Source organism: Salmo trutta, chromosome 7 (genome assembly GCF_901001165.1).
Source record: "Salmo trutta chromosome 7, fSalTru1.1, whole genome shotgun sequence".
NCBI classification, from domain to species: Eukaryota; Metazoa; Chordata; class Actinopteri; order Salmoniformes; family Salmonidae; genus Salmo; species Salmo trutta.
Window position 1 is genome coordinate 5455995 of NC_042963.1, and position 20762 is coordinate 5476756.

General features: G+C 39.9%; 1 protein-coding gene across 1 annotated transcript; it reads left to right on the top strand.

The window, feature by feature from the left end:
• The first annotated feature begins 367 nt into the window (after nt 1–367).
• LOC115196784 (choline kinase alpha) lies at nt 368–19230 on the top strand. The gene is made up of 12 exons (XM_029757694.1): nt 368–2219; nt 2607–2715; nt 5322–5375; nt 9361–9474; nt 12154–12287; nt 12833–12937; nt 13241–13299; nt 14148–14235; nt 15626–15734; nt 15838–15944; nt 16365–16446; nt 16865–19230. The coding sequence occupies exons 1-12, from the start codon at nt 1984–1986 to the stop codon at nt 16922–16924; spliced, it is 1257 nt and encodes a 418-aa protein (XP_029613554.1). The 5' UTR covers nt 368–1983; the 3' UTR covers nt 16925–19230.
• Nucleotides 19231–20762: the final 1532 nt, after the last annotated feature.

Here is a 20762-nt window from a genome sequence, read left to right on the forward strand (position 1 = left end):
TGGACATTAGACCGGTGGAAATCTGCCCTTTGGTCTGATGTGTCCAAATTTGAGATTTTAATTCCCTCCACCGTGTCTTTGTGAGACGCAGAGTATGTGACGGGACGATCTCTGCATGTGTGGTTCCCACCGTGAAGCATGGAGGAGGAGGTGTGGGGGTTCTTTGCTGGTGACACTGTCAGTGATTTATTTAGAATTCAAGGCACACTTAATCAGCATGGCTACCACAGCATTCTGCAGCGATCCGCCATCCCATCTGGTTTGCGCTTATTGGGACTATAATTTCATTTTCAACAGGACAATGACCCAACACACCTCCAGGCTGTGCCAGCATATGTGAGAACTCCTTCAAGACTTTTGGAAAAGCATTCCAGGTGAAGCTGGTTGATGGAATGCCAAGCATGTGCAAAGCTGTCATCAAGGCAAAGGGTGGCTACTTTGAAGAATCTGAAATATATTTTGAATTAACACTTTTTGTTGTTACTACATAGGTCCATGTGTGTTATTTCCTAGTTTCGATGTCTTCACTATTATTCTACAATGTAGAAAATAGTTCAAATAAAGAAAAACCCTTGAATGAGTAGGTGTATCCAAACCTTTGACTGGTACTGTATATTTTTTATACTAGGTTGATTTAAAGTCTGTTGTACAACTTTGGACCTGTCACTAGTACTGTGTGCTGTCATATGTAGGCTACTGTCTGTAGTCTTGATTAAGCTACCTTTTTTGAGTTGCTAGTATAATGTTGAGAATTACAGCTGAATTTGATAAAACATGGCTGTTTTCTATAACTTTGTTTTTCTTAACATTCATCTACTTTGGAAAAGAAAAACAGTTAACTTGTGCTTATTTCTGGTGAATGTAGTTTATTATGCAAATCACAAAATCTTCTTGTTTTTATTTTACAGTTTGAGTACTCAATTTAAAGTTTTCTTCCAAATGTAATGTCTTCGTGACCTGATGCACTTCGCTGCTCTTTAAGAGAGCCGTGGTCAAATCCAGGAACTTTCTGGAACTTTAGTTTCCATGCTTAATTGCTGCCCCCATATAGATCATGTGAATTCCCTGAATTGTAGGATATGTTTTCTTTATTTAACCAGGTAAGACCCACTGAGGTTAAAAACCTATTTTGCGAGGATGACCTGGCAAGGCAAAACAGATATGGCTGCCCTACATTCTTTGTAAACTGTAGGGGGTGTCTTGATATATGTAGTATTTTTTTGTGAGACGTTGATACTTGAGAATGGGTAATGGGACAAATAGCATTTGAACTCCTTGGGTACACAGACTCGACCTCAGCTTTTGCCATATTAATTGACCCTTTTGTGCACACAGATCAACACAAACATTACATAGTCAAAACATTTGTTGGAAATGCGTTGTGAAAATATGAAATTCCCAGAAGTCTCCCGTTGATGTGTAAACTGTTTTATGGAACGTCTTGTTGAATTAGATCTTGAATAACAAAAGCATAATTCATAGCATGGCATAAAGTCAGTTGTCTGCCCACCACTCTGGCAAACAGAGAATAATTGTTTTTCACGGATAAAAGCAATAGCAAGAGGACAATGGTTTGCTATCTATCATGTGTGAAATAACTACAAGGAGGCTTTCATTATGCATGGGACATGGTGCTGGGTTGGCTTTGTTTGCTCGTGAAAGGACGTGCCCGTGCCAACCAATGAGGGGAGAGAATGACTGCGGTAGTATGACGTGTAGATGCAAATCCCCTCGATTTCAGCCTATTGCCTGACTCAGCCAGTGTGTGTCTTCAGTCTTCATTCCTTGCCACGGAACGGACCTGTTTATTCTACTGTCTGAATAAAACGGACGCGTGTTATTATTTTGCTGGGGATTAAAGACACATTGCTTGAAATCAAATCGTATATTTTTCTTCCTCAACGCAAGACTGCGTAATTATAAATTTACTTTTTTCTAATTAATTCATAACTGTACGCTATTTAGTATTCGTTTTAAGACAAAATGAAGACCAAATTTATCAACGGGGTGTCATCCTCCCCTTCTATGGCCTTGGGTTTGTTGGTCACTGAAAACGCACTTGAGGTCCAGCCAGACACTGAGGATGAATGCAAGGAAATCATCCGTCCGGATGAGCCCGACCAGGACACGAAGCGCAAGGCGTATTTATGGTGCAAAGATTTTCTCCACGGTGCGTGGAAAACGGTGACCGAAGAGGATTTTCAAATCAGCATAATACGGTAGATATGTTCTTTGAGGACATCCAACATTATTTATCACAATTTATTTGTCATATAGCCTACTACCCAGATAAACAGTTGCTGCGTTTGCAACTGCATATAGGCCACGTTTTCTCGCCCTATAATTTAAATGAATGGTCATGATGGTGCCAGTGGCATGATGGGGTTAATAAACAGAATTTGATACTGGGTTACACCTAATGTTATTTCATGGGATTGTATTGTGTGTGTTTGTTTTCAAAGCATTACTTATTTATGGTCTTTCTACCCTAGAATAAAATCGTAATTTAGGCCGCCACATCCATTGGTCTAATGTGTACACGCTGGAGACAGTGAAATGTGACGCTTTTATGAGCTTCATTTGTTTTATTTGTGACGTTGTGACAGGGGTGGCCTCAGCAACAAACTCTTCCTCTGCGCCCTACCCGACATCCAAACCAGTGTAGGTGATGAACCTCGCAACGTCCTCTTGCGTCTGTATGGAGCTATTCTACAGGTGTGTATGACAACAGACAATGCAATGTTGAGTGAGTCAGTCACATCTTACCTTTTTTTCTCTTCAGTTTAATTGAAAACGTCCAGGTTCTGAATCTGAAAATGTAATCAATGTTCTTTAGGCTAAATACGTAACCTACCGAAAGGTCCACTCTTGGACCCTTGAAAGTACAATTTGATTTACTCAGATTTTCTGGTCATGCTTTAGAATATAATAGAATGTGATAATATAAAAGTTTAGGAAAAGACATAGCTTACATGTATTCCCTGAGAGGTTCTGAACAGGCTGAAGGGGTCTTTGCTTTGCTGCTGGAATTTGGGGTTGGACAGAAGAGAAAGGAGATATATCTTCTTCCTCAAACATCTTTGCAATGCCCTTTGTGGCAAATACCCACCTGATGGCATGGTCTAGGGTGGCTCAAGCTGTGTGTGTGTGTGTGCGTGCGTGTGTTTCTGTTGTTGTGGTGTGATGTACCACCATGGCTGTACATGCGTATGTTTTTTGCCGTAGGCCTTCCAAAAGGAGCGTGCCTTGAGCACACTTGTTTCCAGGTGATTCCACCATACCATACACGGTACAGTATGCGATCCCTGAAGTCTCAGTATTGTCCTCAACAAAGTTCACCCACATTGTTATGGAAGTCAGCTTGTGAATTGATGCACAATGTATTTTTTGACCTTTCCTATCATTGTATTTTCATATTGGAAATAAGTTGTCAAATACTATAGATGTTACAAAGGAGAGAACTCCAGTTGAAAATCAATAAATTAATTGGAGCTCACCTGACAGCAATTAAAATGTGAGGTGTTGCGCTGTAATGATAACAGCTAGTGATGTATTTTTGTTTATTGTGTGCATCATGAGCTACAGCCAAAGGACACAGGATGATATCATTCCTGATGATGTGTCAGTAGGTCCAACCTACATTACTCATAGGTCACATGATGGTAGGCTAGTTAGGGCAACCCCAAGTTAACCTCCCGACTAAAATTAGATGACCAGAGAATCCAGGTCAAGATTCAGTCAAGCTGACAAAGAACTGGATGTTCCTGTAGTTGGGGATGGGGATGACAAAAGCAATTGCTCTGTTCTAAAACAGTTCAGTGATAAATGATTGAAGTAACACTATGAAATAGAAAATAAAAAGAGACAGGCCACATTTCTAGTAAGAAGTAATACACCATTTGGAACTGGAGGACCCATTAATTAAACATTTACAATAAACCAGGAGATGTAAAGCACCCACGACTATTGTAAGAATCGAATAGAATGGAATATTAATATCTATTCATTATAGACTCAAGTAGTTTCTGAGTTTTTTTAATTGATAATACATGTGGAAAAGAGATCAATTGAACTTGACCAAAACAAGGAAAATGCCATGGAAACGCATGGGGGAAAGATCCCCGAATCTCCTCATTGCCCCCCAGCAAAATTAGCCTACATTTAGGCTATTGCTTATATGTCTATTTCACACTATGTTGAATAGTATAATGCTTGTATAGATGTCAACCCCAATACACGTTAATGTCAACTTCATTACAGTTAAAAATGACTGACTACCACCACCGAATTATGTATGCTAGCTATGCTACCAGTTTATACGAAAGGGAGTTAGCATTTAGCAGTTATTTCTTCTAAACCTGTAAAGAGAACACTTCTAAATGTTATGCAGTGAAACCAGACAAATATATCCAAATCGGACTTTAGTTACCACATTGTGGGCCTGTTAGAATACATGAAACATGATGGATTTGACGAATATCCACTTTGTTAGATCAGATTTGTTGAACGTGCGCCAATCCGGCGTATGAGTGGTTACCTGGTTACATGCACACAATAATGTGATTATTGTGGATAGTCAGATTAATATCAAAGTTCGATTAAACCGTTTACATGCTTTGGAAGAAGAACGATTTCCCTAATAATCCTGTTTACATGGACACATCTGAAATTAGGCTACCTGGTGGCACTCTGATAAATGCAGAACATTGGCAATCAAAATAAACCTTCTTCCACAGCGACAAGGTTATTTTTGGGAAGAATATTTGATTCTGAATTTGGACATGTAAAGTTTATATGTGAAAACGATGTCTAAGACGCACGCATACATTCAGTTGTTCCGAACTCACTTCAGTCGCGCTACAGAGGGAGGCTCGCTAAGCTGGTGCTAGCACATGCACAGATAAAATACACTGCTGTCTTATCAAATATCTAATTGAATTAATAACTCAGAAATTCGTTGAGTAACTGAGTTTCCTCAGAGGAAAAAAATCTTAAAAGTGCTAGTTCATAGATAGGACAACAATGTCAATATCTGCATTTTATGCCAAAGCATACAGTCAGTGCCAGCTGCCTTGATCAGGAGATAATAGATGCCTTTCAGAGAGAGTGAGAGCTTGTTTCGGTTTCTACAACTTTACTTTCTCAACAAGAAGGTTGTTAAAGGCACTGAGAGTTTTCCTATTGCCTTTTTGGCCGTCAGACTTGGGGACTATACTGTACTCTGTCATTGTCTCTTTGTGAGAATGCTATGTAGCATGATGTGTCTTTTGAGAAAATACATGTACTCATGGTTAGTTTCTTGCTTTTTCTTTCATTGATAGATGTCCTGTAATAAGGGGGAGCCCAGACAGTCAAACAAAGAAAATCTCTTTCAAGTAAGTAACTAATGGCAAAGGTGATTTACCCAGACTATTAGTTAGATTTGCTATCTGATTGTGAAAATGACCCCACAGCATGTGTCATTGTTCTAGCCTCGAAACTATGTTTTTGTATACATTTTCTGGAGTCTGTGATCAAATTAGTCTGTATAGTTTAGCATCAAAGGTTTTAGTAATTGCCAATGGACTTAGTGATCACTTAGAAAAATGTCAATCCCAGACCTTTCTCCCAACTGGATGGTGTAAAATGGTGTAAAAAATAGCACTGTTGAGTCATCTCTTTGGATTGAGGTGACCTCTGTTAGTCAGTTGATGATAGCAAGATAAAAAGAGGGTAAACATTAATATTCATGATGTTATGGCGTAAATCTGCAATTACTATCTTTTGCATGAGAGTCACATAGAGTTTGATCCCATAGAGGCTAATCCTAGCTTGGCTAGCCAGTCTGTCCCCTCGTAAACCTCACTGCTCCTTAGCCTTCATTTGCATGTTTATGGCCTTTTCCCTATATTGTCTTGAAACAAGTTCAAATTGACAACAAGATTGCCCATTAGGTTTTCAAAATACAGTTTGAGAACAACGTGGCATACTTCACTATAGACTCTCACCTTTATATGATGACTAATTCCAGTAATAGTGAACACACCACTCATAACCAATGTTCCTTCAACATTTTTTCAGCACTGAGCAAATTTGAGATCTGCTGAGCGCACATTTGAACGTTGTGAAAATTCTGTGCAACTTCCAGTGTGTGTTTACTGTGAACACTGAGGCTGTACCCACTTTAAGTTACAGTTTTAACAGTGGCCAAGTAGGCTACTGTGGCTATTTGATCATAATGTAGGCCTAAACCATTATTACAGAGAATCAGACAAATCATGCTACCCTCTGCCTATTGGCTACTTAGCTTATTCAAGCCTGTGTTAACATACAACACTGCCCCTTTAAGACAAAAATACCTCTTTAACTGACTTGCTTTTCAAAGATGGCTAGAAATGTAGCAATCACTCCCCTATTGCTGACTACAAATTATCTATAACTGGACTAATAACTCACTAACTACCAAAGGATATTAACAAAATGTGCACAAGTGGCTACATGCACCTCTCTCTTTAATCTCAAAACAAGCGTCTCTACTCAGGACCACTCATGCTGTAAACAGTCCAGTTCAAAGTAAATGTCATAAGACCATTTATGGCAATGGTCTATTTGCATATAGGCCTACTGCAGCTCTGATTGGTTATGCCGCACCGGTCTGTGTAGATAGTATGGGTAGTAATAGAATTCTACTCCGATGCGTTCTACCTACAACAAAATATCTTGCATAGTTAGTAAAGGGAAACGTTGATAGTGTTAACTAACAGGGAAAACTCTAGAAAGTTGAGTGAGGTTCAATCTTGTGCTTCTCTAGGTGGTCTGATATTTTTTCTACTTGTGCGCAGTAATGCTCATAACTGGAGCTTCAACTGGAAAATCCCCACAGCTGCTGTGCCATGGTCATGTGACCGTAGCCATGGTACACAGGGAAGTGGTATTCATGGGATGGTACTGTGACATTGAACCTACTGTTAATGTTTTTTTAGCAGAACTTTCAAATTAGCATTGAAACTATTCATGCTTCATTTATATTACAGAAGGTGAGAGTGTTGTGAAACTAAGGAGTTCATTCACACATTTGTCAACAATGATTTTTTAAGGTGGTGGAGTATGATTAATCTTATTTTCAGTCAATGGAGGTACTCATTACCCATGGCCATGGGTACTACTGATTGAGTTCATTATTGCTATCTGTCTTGTTATCCGAATGCACAGATATCCAGGTCTACAGGGAAACAAATCTAAGGCTAGAAAAGTGACATGATTTTCCAAATACATTGTTTTGTCAACATTATGAAACATGGACCTCAGTAGTGTTTTTGAGGAAGTGTGATTTCTTTCCATTTCTCAGGATAGTAGTGCTAACATTAGGACAGGCCACAGTGGACTATGGCATCCTGCTGAAAGGGACACTTCATTGTTTCCCTTCCTGTTTCACAGAATAAATGTAATCAAGTTTTTCAATTTACAAATCATATATTGAGTTGCAACAAAGGAAGTGATAGCTATTCAAAAAATGTATTTTTCTTTTTTTCATTAATGAGGAAGGTTGGCGGAATGGAATGTTGAACAATTCCACAACAATGTCAACAGACCAGTAGATAGCATTGCTGATTATTAACCTGAAAAGTAGGCTACTTAGCCAGTTTAATTTGTCAAGCCTTGACCAGCAACCTGTTAGGGATGTAGGTCATAGAAATAGGTCATAAAAAGTTAAATAAAAGTCATTGGGAAACTGAGGCTGGCTGCTGACCCACTTTTAGAGGGACTTTCTGGACATAGAAATGCACTGAACACATAGATGGCATACAGGCTGCAAGGCCACGATGTGTGTCAGGATGATCAGGATGATCATGGTAACAGAGATAATACGTTGAGCAGATTTGCATTTGGCATCCATCAGCACTACAGAGCCCATCTGTAAATGTGTCAATGTATATGAATACTTTGCAGAGTTTGGCTTAGTTTTTTGGCTTAGTTTTTTTTTTAGGTCTGCCAAACCAAGGGTCATTATGGTTTCATATATGTATATTGTCTATGGTTGATGGATCTCACCCCTTTTAAGGCAAGACATCCACACAGTGGATATACTGTACCTAAAGATGATCACAACATCTCTCTTTTGACTAGAGGGAAAGCTATCTTAGATGAGGACTATAGAATACCCCCATGTTGTCACTGATTATTGACTAATAATGTTTTTCCAAAGTCTATAGTCATATGAGGTCAGTCCACAGTGCATACAACAGGTCATAAGCAATGCACTATGATCTGTTTTCCTCCTATCTGGTTTCCGAAAGGAAGCGCCAAGCCACTTTGAAGTGCACCACTTAGCACATTCCTTGGCCAACTGTCAGAGTCCACAGGTCACTGCCAGCTCATAGCAGGTTACACTAGACCTAGATAAGGGCACCATTTGGATTGCACCCAGTGCTATGGGTTATGATTTGAGTTACTACCATACAGTGTAACATTGGAAATAGTTTTTATTGGCAATAGTTTTTAATGTACTTTCATTAATAACTACACAGAAACAAGGACCCTGTATTTCTAAGTGTTAACATAGATTTATTTGTAAGTTAACATTATTTTTTGTGGGCCTATCTTTTGAAGGCTAGCTATATCAGAGCTCTGGCCTCAGATAATTGCTCCTGCCACCATTTTTCCTCCCCAGTAGAAAAGCCCAGGTGTCTTCTTCGGTTAAGCAGCCACAATTACTGATTGATGCTATTGGCAGGCTCTGCCTCTCTCAATACAATTGGCCCCTTGTTTAATCATTCTCATCATGTGGAACGCAACACAATTCTCCCGTGTCTGGTCCAAATCTGCTTTTAAACCTACCACCGTGACGGACGAAAATATTCACTGACAGAGTTGGAAATGTAATTTGTTTAATTGGGGTAGCCATTTTACAGTTAACATGCCTCAAAGATCTGGATCTGTGTATAGTTGATTTATCAATTGTGAATGCTAGATCCCTGGAAAAAATACTCCCATCTCTTCCAGACAGCCGTAAGGTCATGTGCTCATCATCAGCTTCCTCTGTCTAAGCTGTTCCTAATTTAATGTTATGGAATTGAATGAGTTTCTGTCCTACTAACCCCCACCTAATGGTGGTAGGTGTGGACAGTTCCAGCTAACAATGGACCACAGTTTGGCTGCAGTCATCCAGCTCATCCTATTAATTGTCCTCACGTCCGGTTGCCATGAAAACATTAACCAATGACTAAGTCATTTTACCTCATCATTTCTAAGGACGGGGTTGATTGTGCAAGGCAGTGACTGACAGTCACAAGGTTTAATAGGAGAAGTCAACAACCACAACTTTCTCTCATTCACCTATCTGCTTGTGTGCATGCTAATTCATGTTCTCTGTGTATGCAGGGTGCTGAGGCCATGGTGCTGGAGAGTGTGATGTTTGCCATTCTGGCTGAGCGGGAGCTTGGGCCCAAACTCTTTGGCATCTTCCCTCAGGGCAGACTGGAGCAGTTTGTCCCTGTAAGTTACTCTGTGGAGTGATAATCATTGATAGGGGGGGGGAAAATCATTAATGACTATGTGATTGCATGCTTGCTTGTGTGCATGCGTGCATATAGGTGTCTGGATCTGTGCATGTGTCTGTGTGTGTTTTGTTCAATAATGTGTGTTTAATTGATATAACAGGGAATACATGAACCATGCTAAATCTATTCCCTACTTAAAGTGGCAAAAATAGCTTGAAGTTATGTAATTTAACACTTTGTGCTAGCGAGAGTATTCTTGGTCAATTTAATACACGCGCACGTTGCCCAGGCATTCTCCCATAGCGAGAGTTCTCTTGCTAATAACAACCCATGCCTAGGCTAGATAGTTAGAATTTAAATCTGTACAGCCCATCAGAATAGTCATGTTCTATCTGAATCACGAGTTTTGCTTGTATGATGTACAGGTAACTGCCAAAATAAAATAAACACTAACACACGCGTGCGCACACACACACACACACACACACACACACACACACACACACACACACACACACACACACACACACACACACACACACACACACTGTAAATCCCCTATGCTCCTTTGAGAGTCACTGAGATTTCTTCTTCTAGCCATGGTAGTGAAAATAATGGGCAACTGGGCATTTTTATACATGACCCTAAGCATGATGGGATGTTAATTGTTTAATTAACTCAGTGACCATACCTGTGTAGAAGCACCTGCTTTCAATATACTTTGTATCCCTCATTTACTCAAGTGGGTAACGATTTACTTTGACTATCCATAACACGTTTATTACACATCTATAGGCATTTCATGAACGTGTTATAACAGGTCCCAACCCCATAATTAAAGGTTAGTTAAATAAATCCATAGCATATCTATAGCTCGGGCATGTCATGCTATGCAGGAGCTCATATTTAGGTATCTTAATAGATAGTGTCATCATTATCACTGTTCTCAACAGTGTTAGTGAATAACAGTGTTAGTGAATATGCCAAAAGGCCAAGCCACGTTTAGAAAATTATGCTGATATACAGTACTAGTCAAAAGTTTGTTACACACCTACGCATTCCAGGGTTTTTATTTATTTGGACTATTTTCTACAGTGTAGAATAATAGTGAAGACATCAAAACTATGAAATAACACATATGGAATCATGTAGTTACCAAAAAAGTGTTAAACAAATCAAAATTGTAAAAAATCAAGACCTTTGAAAGTTTCTTCGAGTGCAGTCACAAAAACCATCAAGGACTATGATGAAACTGCCTCTCATGAGGACCGCCACAGGAAAGGAAGACCCAGAGTTATCTCTGCTGCGGAGGGTAAGTTCATTAGCGTTACCAGCCTCAGAAATTTCAGCCCAAATAAATGCTTCACAGAGTTCAAGTAACAGACACATCTCAACATCAACCTTCATTGTCAAATTGCTGCAAAGAAACCACTACTAAAGGACACCAATAAGAAGAAGAGACTTGCTTGGGCCAATAAACACAAGCAATGGACATTAGACGGGTGGAAATCTGTCCCTTGGTCTGATGAATCCAAATGTTAGATTTTTGTTTCCAACCGCTGTGTCTTTGTGAGACACAGAGTATGTGAACGGATGATCTCCGCATGTGTGGTTCCCACCGTGAAGCATGGAGGAAGAGGTGTGATGGTGTGGGGGTGCTTTGCTGGTGACACTGTCTGTGATTTATTTAGAATTCAAGGCACACTTTACCAGCATGACTACCACCATATTCTGTGGCCATACGCCATCCCATCTGGTTTGCGCTTAGCGGGACTATAATTTGTTTTTCAACAGGACAATGACCCAACACACCTCCAGGCTGTGTAAGGGCTATTTGACCAAGGACAGTGATGGAGTGCTGCATCAGATGACCTGGCCTCCACAATCCCCCGACCTCAACCCAATTGAGATGGTTTGGGATGAGTTGGACCGCAGAGTGAAGGAAAGCAGCCAACAAGTGCTCAGTATACGTGGGAACTCCTTCAAGACTCTTGGAAAAGCATTCCAGTTGAAGCTGGTTGAGATAATGCCAAGAGTGTGCAAAGCTGTCATCAAGGCAAAAGTTGCCTACTTTGAAGAAGTTTTGATTTGTTTACCACTTTTTTGGTTACTACATGATTCCATCTGTGTTATTTCATAGTGTTCATGTCTTCACTATTATTCTACAACTTAGAAAATAGTAAAAATAAAGAAAAACCCTTGAATGAGTGGGTGTTCTAAAACTTTTGACTGGTAATGTATAGCCTGTGACTTACCTTCTTCTCCTTCTTCTTCTTCTTCTCACTGAGGTCAATGGTGCATGAAGATCCTACAGGGTTAATGAAATGGCCTGTATATTATGAATCATTTTTGAGAATAGCAGTAAAAATGAAACATTTTAGTTATTCACTAGTACTCAGACCAAGAATCCACAGAGGTCAAGCGAGTGGCCTTTAAACATCTTCCTCTTTGATAAGATCTTAACTGTCAGGTTGACAGTGAGCAAATTAGAGGGCCTTAGGGCAATGGAACTGGTTATGCCCTCCATTATTTTGACAACACTGTCAGCAGTCTATTGGTAATGGTGTTTCTGCTTATTGTTGCATATAAAGCTGTCAGCGTGAGGGGAATGAAGACAACCTGTATTCAGCTAAGACTTGTAGACCTTACTTCCTTGAGCTCTTTGTGTTAATAGAGTCGTAAACTGGACACGGTTGAGCTGAGCATGCCTAGCATATCTGCTGAAATAGCTGAGAAGATGGCCAAGTTCCATGGTATGAGGATGCCTTTCAACAAGGAGCCCAAATGGCTGTTTGGAACTATTGACAAGTGAGTTGGTATCTTATTAGAAACTGTAAACCCTCTTTGCCTAATTTGACCTCACTGAACGCTCCAAACAAACATTAGCTGTCACACATATCTCCTCTTACAAAATGGTTAGCTAGTTTGCTTTTGTTGGTCGATTTTCAAGTCACCTGGTTTGAGGATAACAGAGCCAAATGATGTTTTCCTATGGCATTTGTAAAGTAAAACTACACATCAATAACAGTCTTGGTCAAAACATTTTGCCCCCTCTTTGATGTGTTTTATGAATGTCTTCTTTGCTTACACTTAAAACAGGGCATTTAAGTTGTTAAAGAGATTCGCTTATCAGAGTGACCTGCTTCGTGGTCTGAGGATAGTTTCAGGTAAATCGCAGGGAAAAGTTGCTTGTCAAAATAATGCGTGATTTGTGCGAGTGCTGTGTAAACAAGAAGTGCATCGCTGTGATAAAATAGTGATCTGTCTTATCTATAAACTCTACAACGGCTTGTATCCCAGTGTTCCCATACATACAGTACCCTGACTGTCCTGATGTTTTCCCCCATCCACAGGTACCTGAACCAGGTGATGAGACTCACCTTCACCAGGGAGTCCCACATGCTCAAGTTTGCCCGTCTGATGAGCTGTAACCTGCCCCAGGAGATGGAGAATCTCAAGTAAGGCCCACATCACATCCACCCTGGTCCCTGCATAACGTACACAACAGTATTTAGACCAAGCACACATGAACGGACATGATTACATGTATATGCAGTAATTCAGTTATGTAATAGTCATATGGTGTTTTCCACTAAATTGGTGTGGAATCCAGTCAACAACAATAAACTAATAATCATATTAAAATATGGTTGAAATATGTTCTGGCATTTTGCATCCTGTTTTTGGGGGTAAACAGTCAATTAGTGGACTTATATCTCCTGCTTTTTACCTGCTTAAATATGGCTTGTTTGTCTCTGTAGGTCTTTGCTGGACTCCACTCATTCCCCTGTGGTTTTCTGCCACAATGACTGTCAAGAAGGTAAGGGGTCTGAAGGATTCTGCATGCTTCGGTTTGTCTGGCACCTTGCCGAACTCGGCTAGGCGAACCGAACGTGTGTGCTTGCATACTCCCTTAAAAGACCGTCGCTTGAAAAACAAGGAAAAAGCAACAAAAGTACTGTTTGTCCATATTGAGACTGTGTAGCCAGTATACACTTCCTGAAAATAGTCAGAATGAATCTAAGATAACTGTAAAATTTTACATCTAAATAAGATGTTTGGTGAAGTATTTCTCAGGTGAAAGAATTAGCATGAAAACAAGTTGTCTATCGTTGAATGGCAACAAACACCCCATTGAAGAATCCCTACTCTTGACCAATGACTGACGAAGGGGTGTAGATTTTCGGCTTGCCTCGAGAAAAAGTGTAGTGTGCACAAACAGCCTAAGAAAACCTGGCCAAAGACCAAAACCAACAAAAATGTCACAAGATGTTGTCATAATATATGCACTAACTGTTCTGATCTGTTTCGGATGGGGGGGGGGGGTGTACACTGGCATAGCACACACCCCCCCGGGGCCAACCCTATGACAGGAAATTAGCTTTAAAGCTGCTGAATTTTCTCTCAGCCTCATGGCAAAATGTGTAGAATAACATGACTTTAGCTATAAAACTGCACATTTTTCTCTATGCCCCATAGAGGGTTAGGGTGGGGGTTTGCCCTTGCTCGAACCTTACGGGGACCCCGCAAAACTGTGCTCGGCCACTGTTAGGCATAGTATTGCAGTTTGTATAAAACTAGTGAAGAAAATCTTTGAAATTCCTTGCTAATGTGTTGTACTGTGTGTATGTGTGTGTGTGGTGTAATAATTATTTGCTCATCCTTTAGGAAATATCCTTCTCCTCAGTGGTTGTGAAGGCACTGACAGACAGAAGCTCATGCTGATTGACTTTGAATACAGCAGCTACAACTACAGGTGTGTTCATGCTCAGGGCGCTAGTCAGTGTAAACTGTAATCATCCCCTTTACAACCAATTCAAACACTTTGGTCACAAATTGTAGTGAATGTACAACATTCTGGGTGTCTAAGAGCCAGTAAACATTGACCACACTGTATGATGTGGGAGGGCTGTGTCTATCCAAGGTGACACTGTCTCGGCAGACGGTAAATCATACCCCCCATGGCCGGTCCATTGTCACATTCTGAGCCAGACAACCTGTTCAATCTAATCATCCAGCTAGCTTTATGAACAGAATCTAACAGTGGATTCCCAATGCTCCCCTGACTGTTCTCCAACCATATTCCTTCACATTCATAATTCACAGCTTCTGCCTCACGAAATATTCATAGGAACTCTAATGTAATGTCTGCTGCAACCCAGCTATTGATGGAAGGAATTTACCTTGGTATTTTGTGTTTGTCATGTTTTTAAATGTAAGACAAGAATGTAGCCACACATATTTCAGATAGATTCATTTAAAATCTATAATGTTTCGGCAGCAAGCTGTCTTCATCTGGGTTTCTGAGTTTTATTTCAGAATCAAACATCTTACTGTATGTTTTCCTGTACCACTTAGCCTTATTTGTAAAACATGGAATTCTTGAGTGCCCCATTTCTCATAAAGGACCTTCACTGTTATTGGCCTTGGCTCAGAGCCAAGTTAGTTCCGTCAAAACAGCCCACACCCCGTCCTGACCCTCAGGCTCCCTCAGTCATTGTACGTCACCACATGTGCTCGTCACTCTCAAGACGGATCAGGTTTCACTGGATTCTCCTCTCGTTCTCCAAGCTCTGATAGTATGGTGGGTAGAACAGGGCATCATTAAGAAGCTGAGTGTTCATACCATGGACTTCTGTACGCAATGAGAACAGTCCAAGGACTTCCCACTGTTTTCTTCCCAGTTGGTTTCCTTAGCAGCTGGTGTGGCTCGCTTGAAAAGGTTTGAACTGTACAGGTTTTCAGCACTGACCCATAATGCCGCAGCCAGGGGTAGAGAAATGTTGGAAAAGAGTTTAGCCTCCAAGTTGTTCCTTTTGTCTGGTTTCCACAGTAGCAGCTGTGGTTCCCTTCACAAAGAGCTACCCATTTTTGTTCCCTTTGTGAGAAATCATCTTATATTTCTCTTCCTTTGCTATGGTAACGGTTTACTGCAGCCCTAGTTTTCATTTGGGCATACAAGGAAAAGAGCCCAAACCATCATAATCCTCAATCCATGTGGCAATGCAATGTACATTGCAAGAATGTTCAGTTCTGCAACATTGAAAATAAGCTTATCAAATATCAGGTGTAACTGACAGGACTTCTGACCTGGCAAATGTGATATCATTGTTCATGATTTTTCTCTCCATATTTTGTGTTTTCAGGGGATTTGACATAGGAAACCACTTCTGTGAATGGATGTATGACTATACAAATGACAAGTTCCCATTTTTCCATGTCAACTCAAAGAATTATCCCACTAAAGCCCAACAGGTGAGTACGGATGACAGCATGACGACTTTTTGTCCTCTGAATCTGAATGAGTGGCTCTCTAGGCAAAAGACAGTCAATAACATTGTGATGTTCCTCTTTTCAGCTACATTTCATTGGAAGCTACCTGTCAGAGACTGAGCAGGGATTTGAGAATCTGAGCGCTGAAGACCAGATGAAACTCAAAGAAGAGCTGTTTGTGGAAGCCAACAGGTGAGCACCAAGTTGAAGGGGCCAAGGCTTTTCGCTGGAATGTGAATGAGGGGTGAAATTGCTCACGTGTCTCTGACACACCATATGAGTCATCATGACACATGAGGACAAGCTGACTTTTTTTTACAACTCTGAGGACACCTGTGGTTTAGTACTTAGGATGTGCCTCCTGTTGAGAGAGCAGCAGTAAATCATAATAATAATGAACCCCTCACACTGGGCCTCTTGGTTACTGTAAAATTCTCCCTGGGAAATAAAACTGCAATCAGTCCGGTAGTGATGAAATAACATATTTCCATGTGGCAGTTGCTATGGACCAAAGGTTTTCTCAGTTCACCCAGATGTATGTTTAATGGACCATACTGCCATTGTGCTCGTCCACTGTTTTATTGAAACATTTGTCTGTTGGTAATTACACAGGTTTGCTCTGGCTTCGCACTTCTTCTGGGGTCTGTGGTCGATGATCCAGGCGAGAATCTCCACCATTGAGTTTGGGTACATGGTGAGTGTCCATTATCTGGTTGCCATGCCTTTGTTTTACACATTTATATGTGTTATATAAACAACACAGCCATTCTCCCTCAAACAAAATAAATGAGAAGTGCATGTTGCATAAGACAGGAAATGGAAGCATACAATTTATACCCAGACAATCAGAAAGCAAGCAATGCAGGTGTTCCTTGCTATGTTTGGTCTCACAGACTACTCTGAACTATACACAAATATTTTCCATGGTCAACCTGATAAAGATTATCTCTGTTATATTTCCTTTCTTTGCTGAAATATATATAACTGACACACATACTGTGCGAGGCGGATTTTCATTTTGATTCCTTTTCTCTCTCTCTCTCTCTAGCCATTGTCTGAAATCCATTCTGTGCAAATGTTCCAATATTTTTCTTTCCTTTGTCTGTCCACAGGAGTATGCCATGGCCAGGTTTGATGCATACTTTGAGCAGAAGCGGAGCTTGGGGGTCTAAGCGAGGGACCACATACTGTAACAAAGAAGTGGAGGATGAATGGATTAACAGAGCTTAATTGAAAATAATGCAGACAGGCAATCAGGGTGTAGGACCATGCTTTAATGGGGAACCTGTGCTTTGGGAATTAAACGCTCGCTACAGTTGGTATCGCATGGACCAAAGTGAAACCATGAATATCTGGTTTGGTGTTGAATTATACCCCATGCATTGCTGCTCAGTGTTTGCACAATACTGCACTCCTAATACTACACACGCTCACAGGGTCAAGATTGTTCTTGGCCTGTCTTTTCTTCAAAGAACACCAGGAAGATTAAGACAGGGATGAAAATCTTCATTCTGAATGGAGGTGTATGTTACATCTCCAGGAAGTCCATTCCTGTTTGGAAATGTTCCGGCGTAGCTAAAAAGAACAGAAGTCTCAATGAGCCTTAAAAATCCTTGCTTATTGAAAACCCAGTCATCTCTTATCTGTGACCCAACGGCAATAGTACATTTTCTGTGACATAAGAGCAAGGTTCAAAACATACGCCAAATAACTAAACTCTCAGTTTCAATTGATTATGTTCGTTTTTTTGCACCCATGCTATACAAGTCAGTTTTCCTTCATTCTTTATCAACAAAAATTCCTCTAAGATGACTTGCATATGGAAATATCTGGAGCCACCAATTAGATGGGTGCATCTCTGGCTAACAGCATTCCCCACCTGCAGGACTGTAAATATAATCTGATAAATGTGACCTGAAACACAGTATACTCTTCGAAAAAAGGGTTCTTCAAATGGTTCTTCTATGCGGACAGCCGAAAAACCCTTTAAGGTTCTAGATGGCACCTTTTGTTCTAAGAGTGTAGTAATGGTAACCTCACAACCCTACTCTGTACTTACCATTTCTGGGGATTGTGTAGAGTAAGAGTATCAGCTCTGAAAGGGTCATTGAAATGGTATTGGTATTCAAACAGATATATTCATAATGAAAATGCAGGTGCTTCTACACCTGCATTGCTTGCTGTTTGGGGTTTTAGGCTGGGTTTCTGTACAGCACTTTGTGACATCAGCTGATGTAAGAAGGGCTATATAAATCCATTTGATTGATTGATTGATTGAATATATCACAGATAGTACATTGGATAAGTAAGGAAATGGCAAACAGGAAAGCTCTCAGCTTTAACTCAAACAGACAAACTATAGAGATGTCCTATTCAGCTGGAGTAAACAGTTGCAGATGAAGTTGTGAGAAGAACTGTAAATAAGTTGTAAAAAACTCCTGGTGTAGAGGTTTTTAATGTGTATAATGATATATTTAGAATGTGTTTGGGGACTGGAAATATTTACTTTACTTCTTTCTTTTTTTGTGAAAAATTCATAACCAAACTGTGATAATTAGTGCTGTTTTAATATGAATTTCTATTCTGTATTTCATCATTCTATTTGTTTTATGTAAACATGTTTATTTAATCTGGTTAATATAATATTGAAACAAATATGAGCCTTCACTTTGAAATTACATTGTTGCGTAGTCTACAATGTCAGTGGCACTTCCATCTCATTCACCAGACACTTTTTCCCAATGCTCATACGCTATTAGCCTGGGAGCGAGATTAGTGGCACTTTCCTGCCCAGTTGCATTTTTAAGGATAACTTTTTAAATGTTTTCCTTAAATGGAATATGTATTTTTCTTAATAAGAAAGTTGTCTCTTTCCTTGTTGAAACACGTCTCACTCCTGTTTTCTCAACACCTGCTATATCATTACTGTGTGATCAACTACATTCCATTTTCAGGTATATGTTGTGTATATTTGTATATACATTACACCTCTCTTTCATGCTATATTATTAGTTTGAGACAATAAAATAAGAATTGATCCACTGTCACATTCAGTTTTCTGAGTATATCCTTGGTGTATTTCATGTCTTGCCATTCAATACAGAGATCAAATAAAATGTAATTGATTATCAAAACATGAGGGAAGAAGGAAGTCCTCTACATTACACTGAATATTGTTGATTATGTATATTGTAATCTTATGGATAATTGAACTGAATGTCCAATTTGTATATGCTGTGAAAGGATCCCAACTACTCTATTTTGTGAGTGCAAACATTTAGCCTTGCTTACCTATAAAGATAGCTATGCCGATATACACTAAAAAGAAGAAAATATGTACCGTATAAATTCTTCCCTTGTAAATAGCAAGGGTAAAGTAATTTGAAAATGTACCACTATGGCAAGTTCATTATATACATTTACTGTACCTTCTACTGCTTTGCACAAGTACTACAATAAAGATAAAGAAATACAACGTGTATTCTTGCAAATCTGTCTGTATAACTGAGGGGAAAATATGATTAACTGTGACATTGTACCGTAGATTTGTGCCAATCACATTGTTTAATCTCTGTCAAAAAAGACAAAGAAGGAGAGATAACATAATAAGAAATACTGTAGTTCCTATCATAACTTGTTATGCGTTGTGTGTGGCTAGCACCATCATAGTCAATTACTGGACCTGATGTATGTTAATAAGTAGACAAAGTGCTGGATCAATGATAAGTGTATGAACAATTAGAGTTCACTTGGATGACTGGATAAGATGACTCAGAATGGGCTGACAGTCACATGCTATGTCATTCCTCTAAACCTTGCCTTCCTTTCACAAAGCAGTTGTACATTCACTTCCAATGACTCATCTTTCATCTTGTTGCTTTCACCAGTTTATGGCATATGCCACGTTATCCTCGACGATTATGTAACTAATGTTTTTTTTTTTGTGGTCATGTCACCATCTCCTCTCCCCTTCTTTGTTTTTTTTGCACATTGATCTCTCTGATGTGACAAATGGGGTTAAAAGTATTCTATTCTCCAGGACACAGAGGTTTGACTATTCTAATGACACTGATAAAGACCTTGATCTACGTTCAACCAGTTCAAACTAACGCTACAAAGGAAACATCTCACAGAGCTGCCAGAATATCGGTGGGAGAATGGCTCTAATCTACAGCTGGGAGCAGAATAAAAAAACATTTGCTCCAGGTGGTCCTTGTTGTTTTAAAATACAACTCCTGCCTGTTGACCTTAGCTAACATTCCAGCACCACATCTGATCTGGCCTTGTCTTTTCTTGTTGACCCCATCCTGGTGTGACTACTGGCCACATGCAGGGTTGAGCACAGAATCACATTCCTCAGCTAAAAACATGTTTGTGTTATCATTTAAATGGGTGTAGTTTCACGATAGACACAGGGTCTCTAGAAACTTCAAAGAACGGCAGAGCCTATGACTAAGTGTAAACAGATGAAGATTCATACTCCTGCCCTGTGGAATTGCAGTGTATCTATGAATACATTTTGACGCCAATCTATATTTCATCATGTTTATCTGATGTACTTTACAGAGTATGTTACCGATGAGTTTCTTAGTGTTACATCTTGTGCTCTTCAAATGCCTTTTTCGCTGTCTTTTCTGCCAGGCTAATTGGACATGTATCTCTGGCCAATTGGAAGTCCTTCTATAAGGTTGGAGGGACGTCTGAAGGGCAAGTGCTGTGCTGCAGTAGCAGAAAATATTAATCAGGGAGAATGGAAGGCACAGAAGTGAGCCAGAGACCTGTCCTTGACAAAGACAGATTTTATTGTGGTGGAGATGGGTCTTTGGCTCGTCTCTAACTCTGCCTCAAAGATGGTAATGTGTGGGATTTGGAAAGTGTTCAACAGGGAGGATAAAGAAGAGAGAAGACAAAACAACGCAGTGAGAAAAAGGGACTGATGTATGATGTGTGATGTATAGCCCTCACAATAACCTGAGGTCTGTCTGCCAGGGGCTTCCTGATGGACCGCCT

Coding starts and splice junctions, on each gene's coding strand:
- LOC115196784 (XM_029757694.1), top strand. CDS start 1,984: ATGAAGACCAAATTTATCAACGGGGTGTCATCCTCCCCTTCTATGGCC. Junction 15,735..15,837: donor ATCCCACTAAAGCCCAACAG/GTGAGTACGGAT, acceptor TCCTCTTTTCAG/CTACATTTCATTGGAAGCTA. Junction 16,447..16,864: donor CCATTGAGTTTGGGTACATG/GTGAGTGTCCAT, acceptor GTCTGTCCACAG/GAGTATGCCATGGCCAGGTT.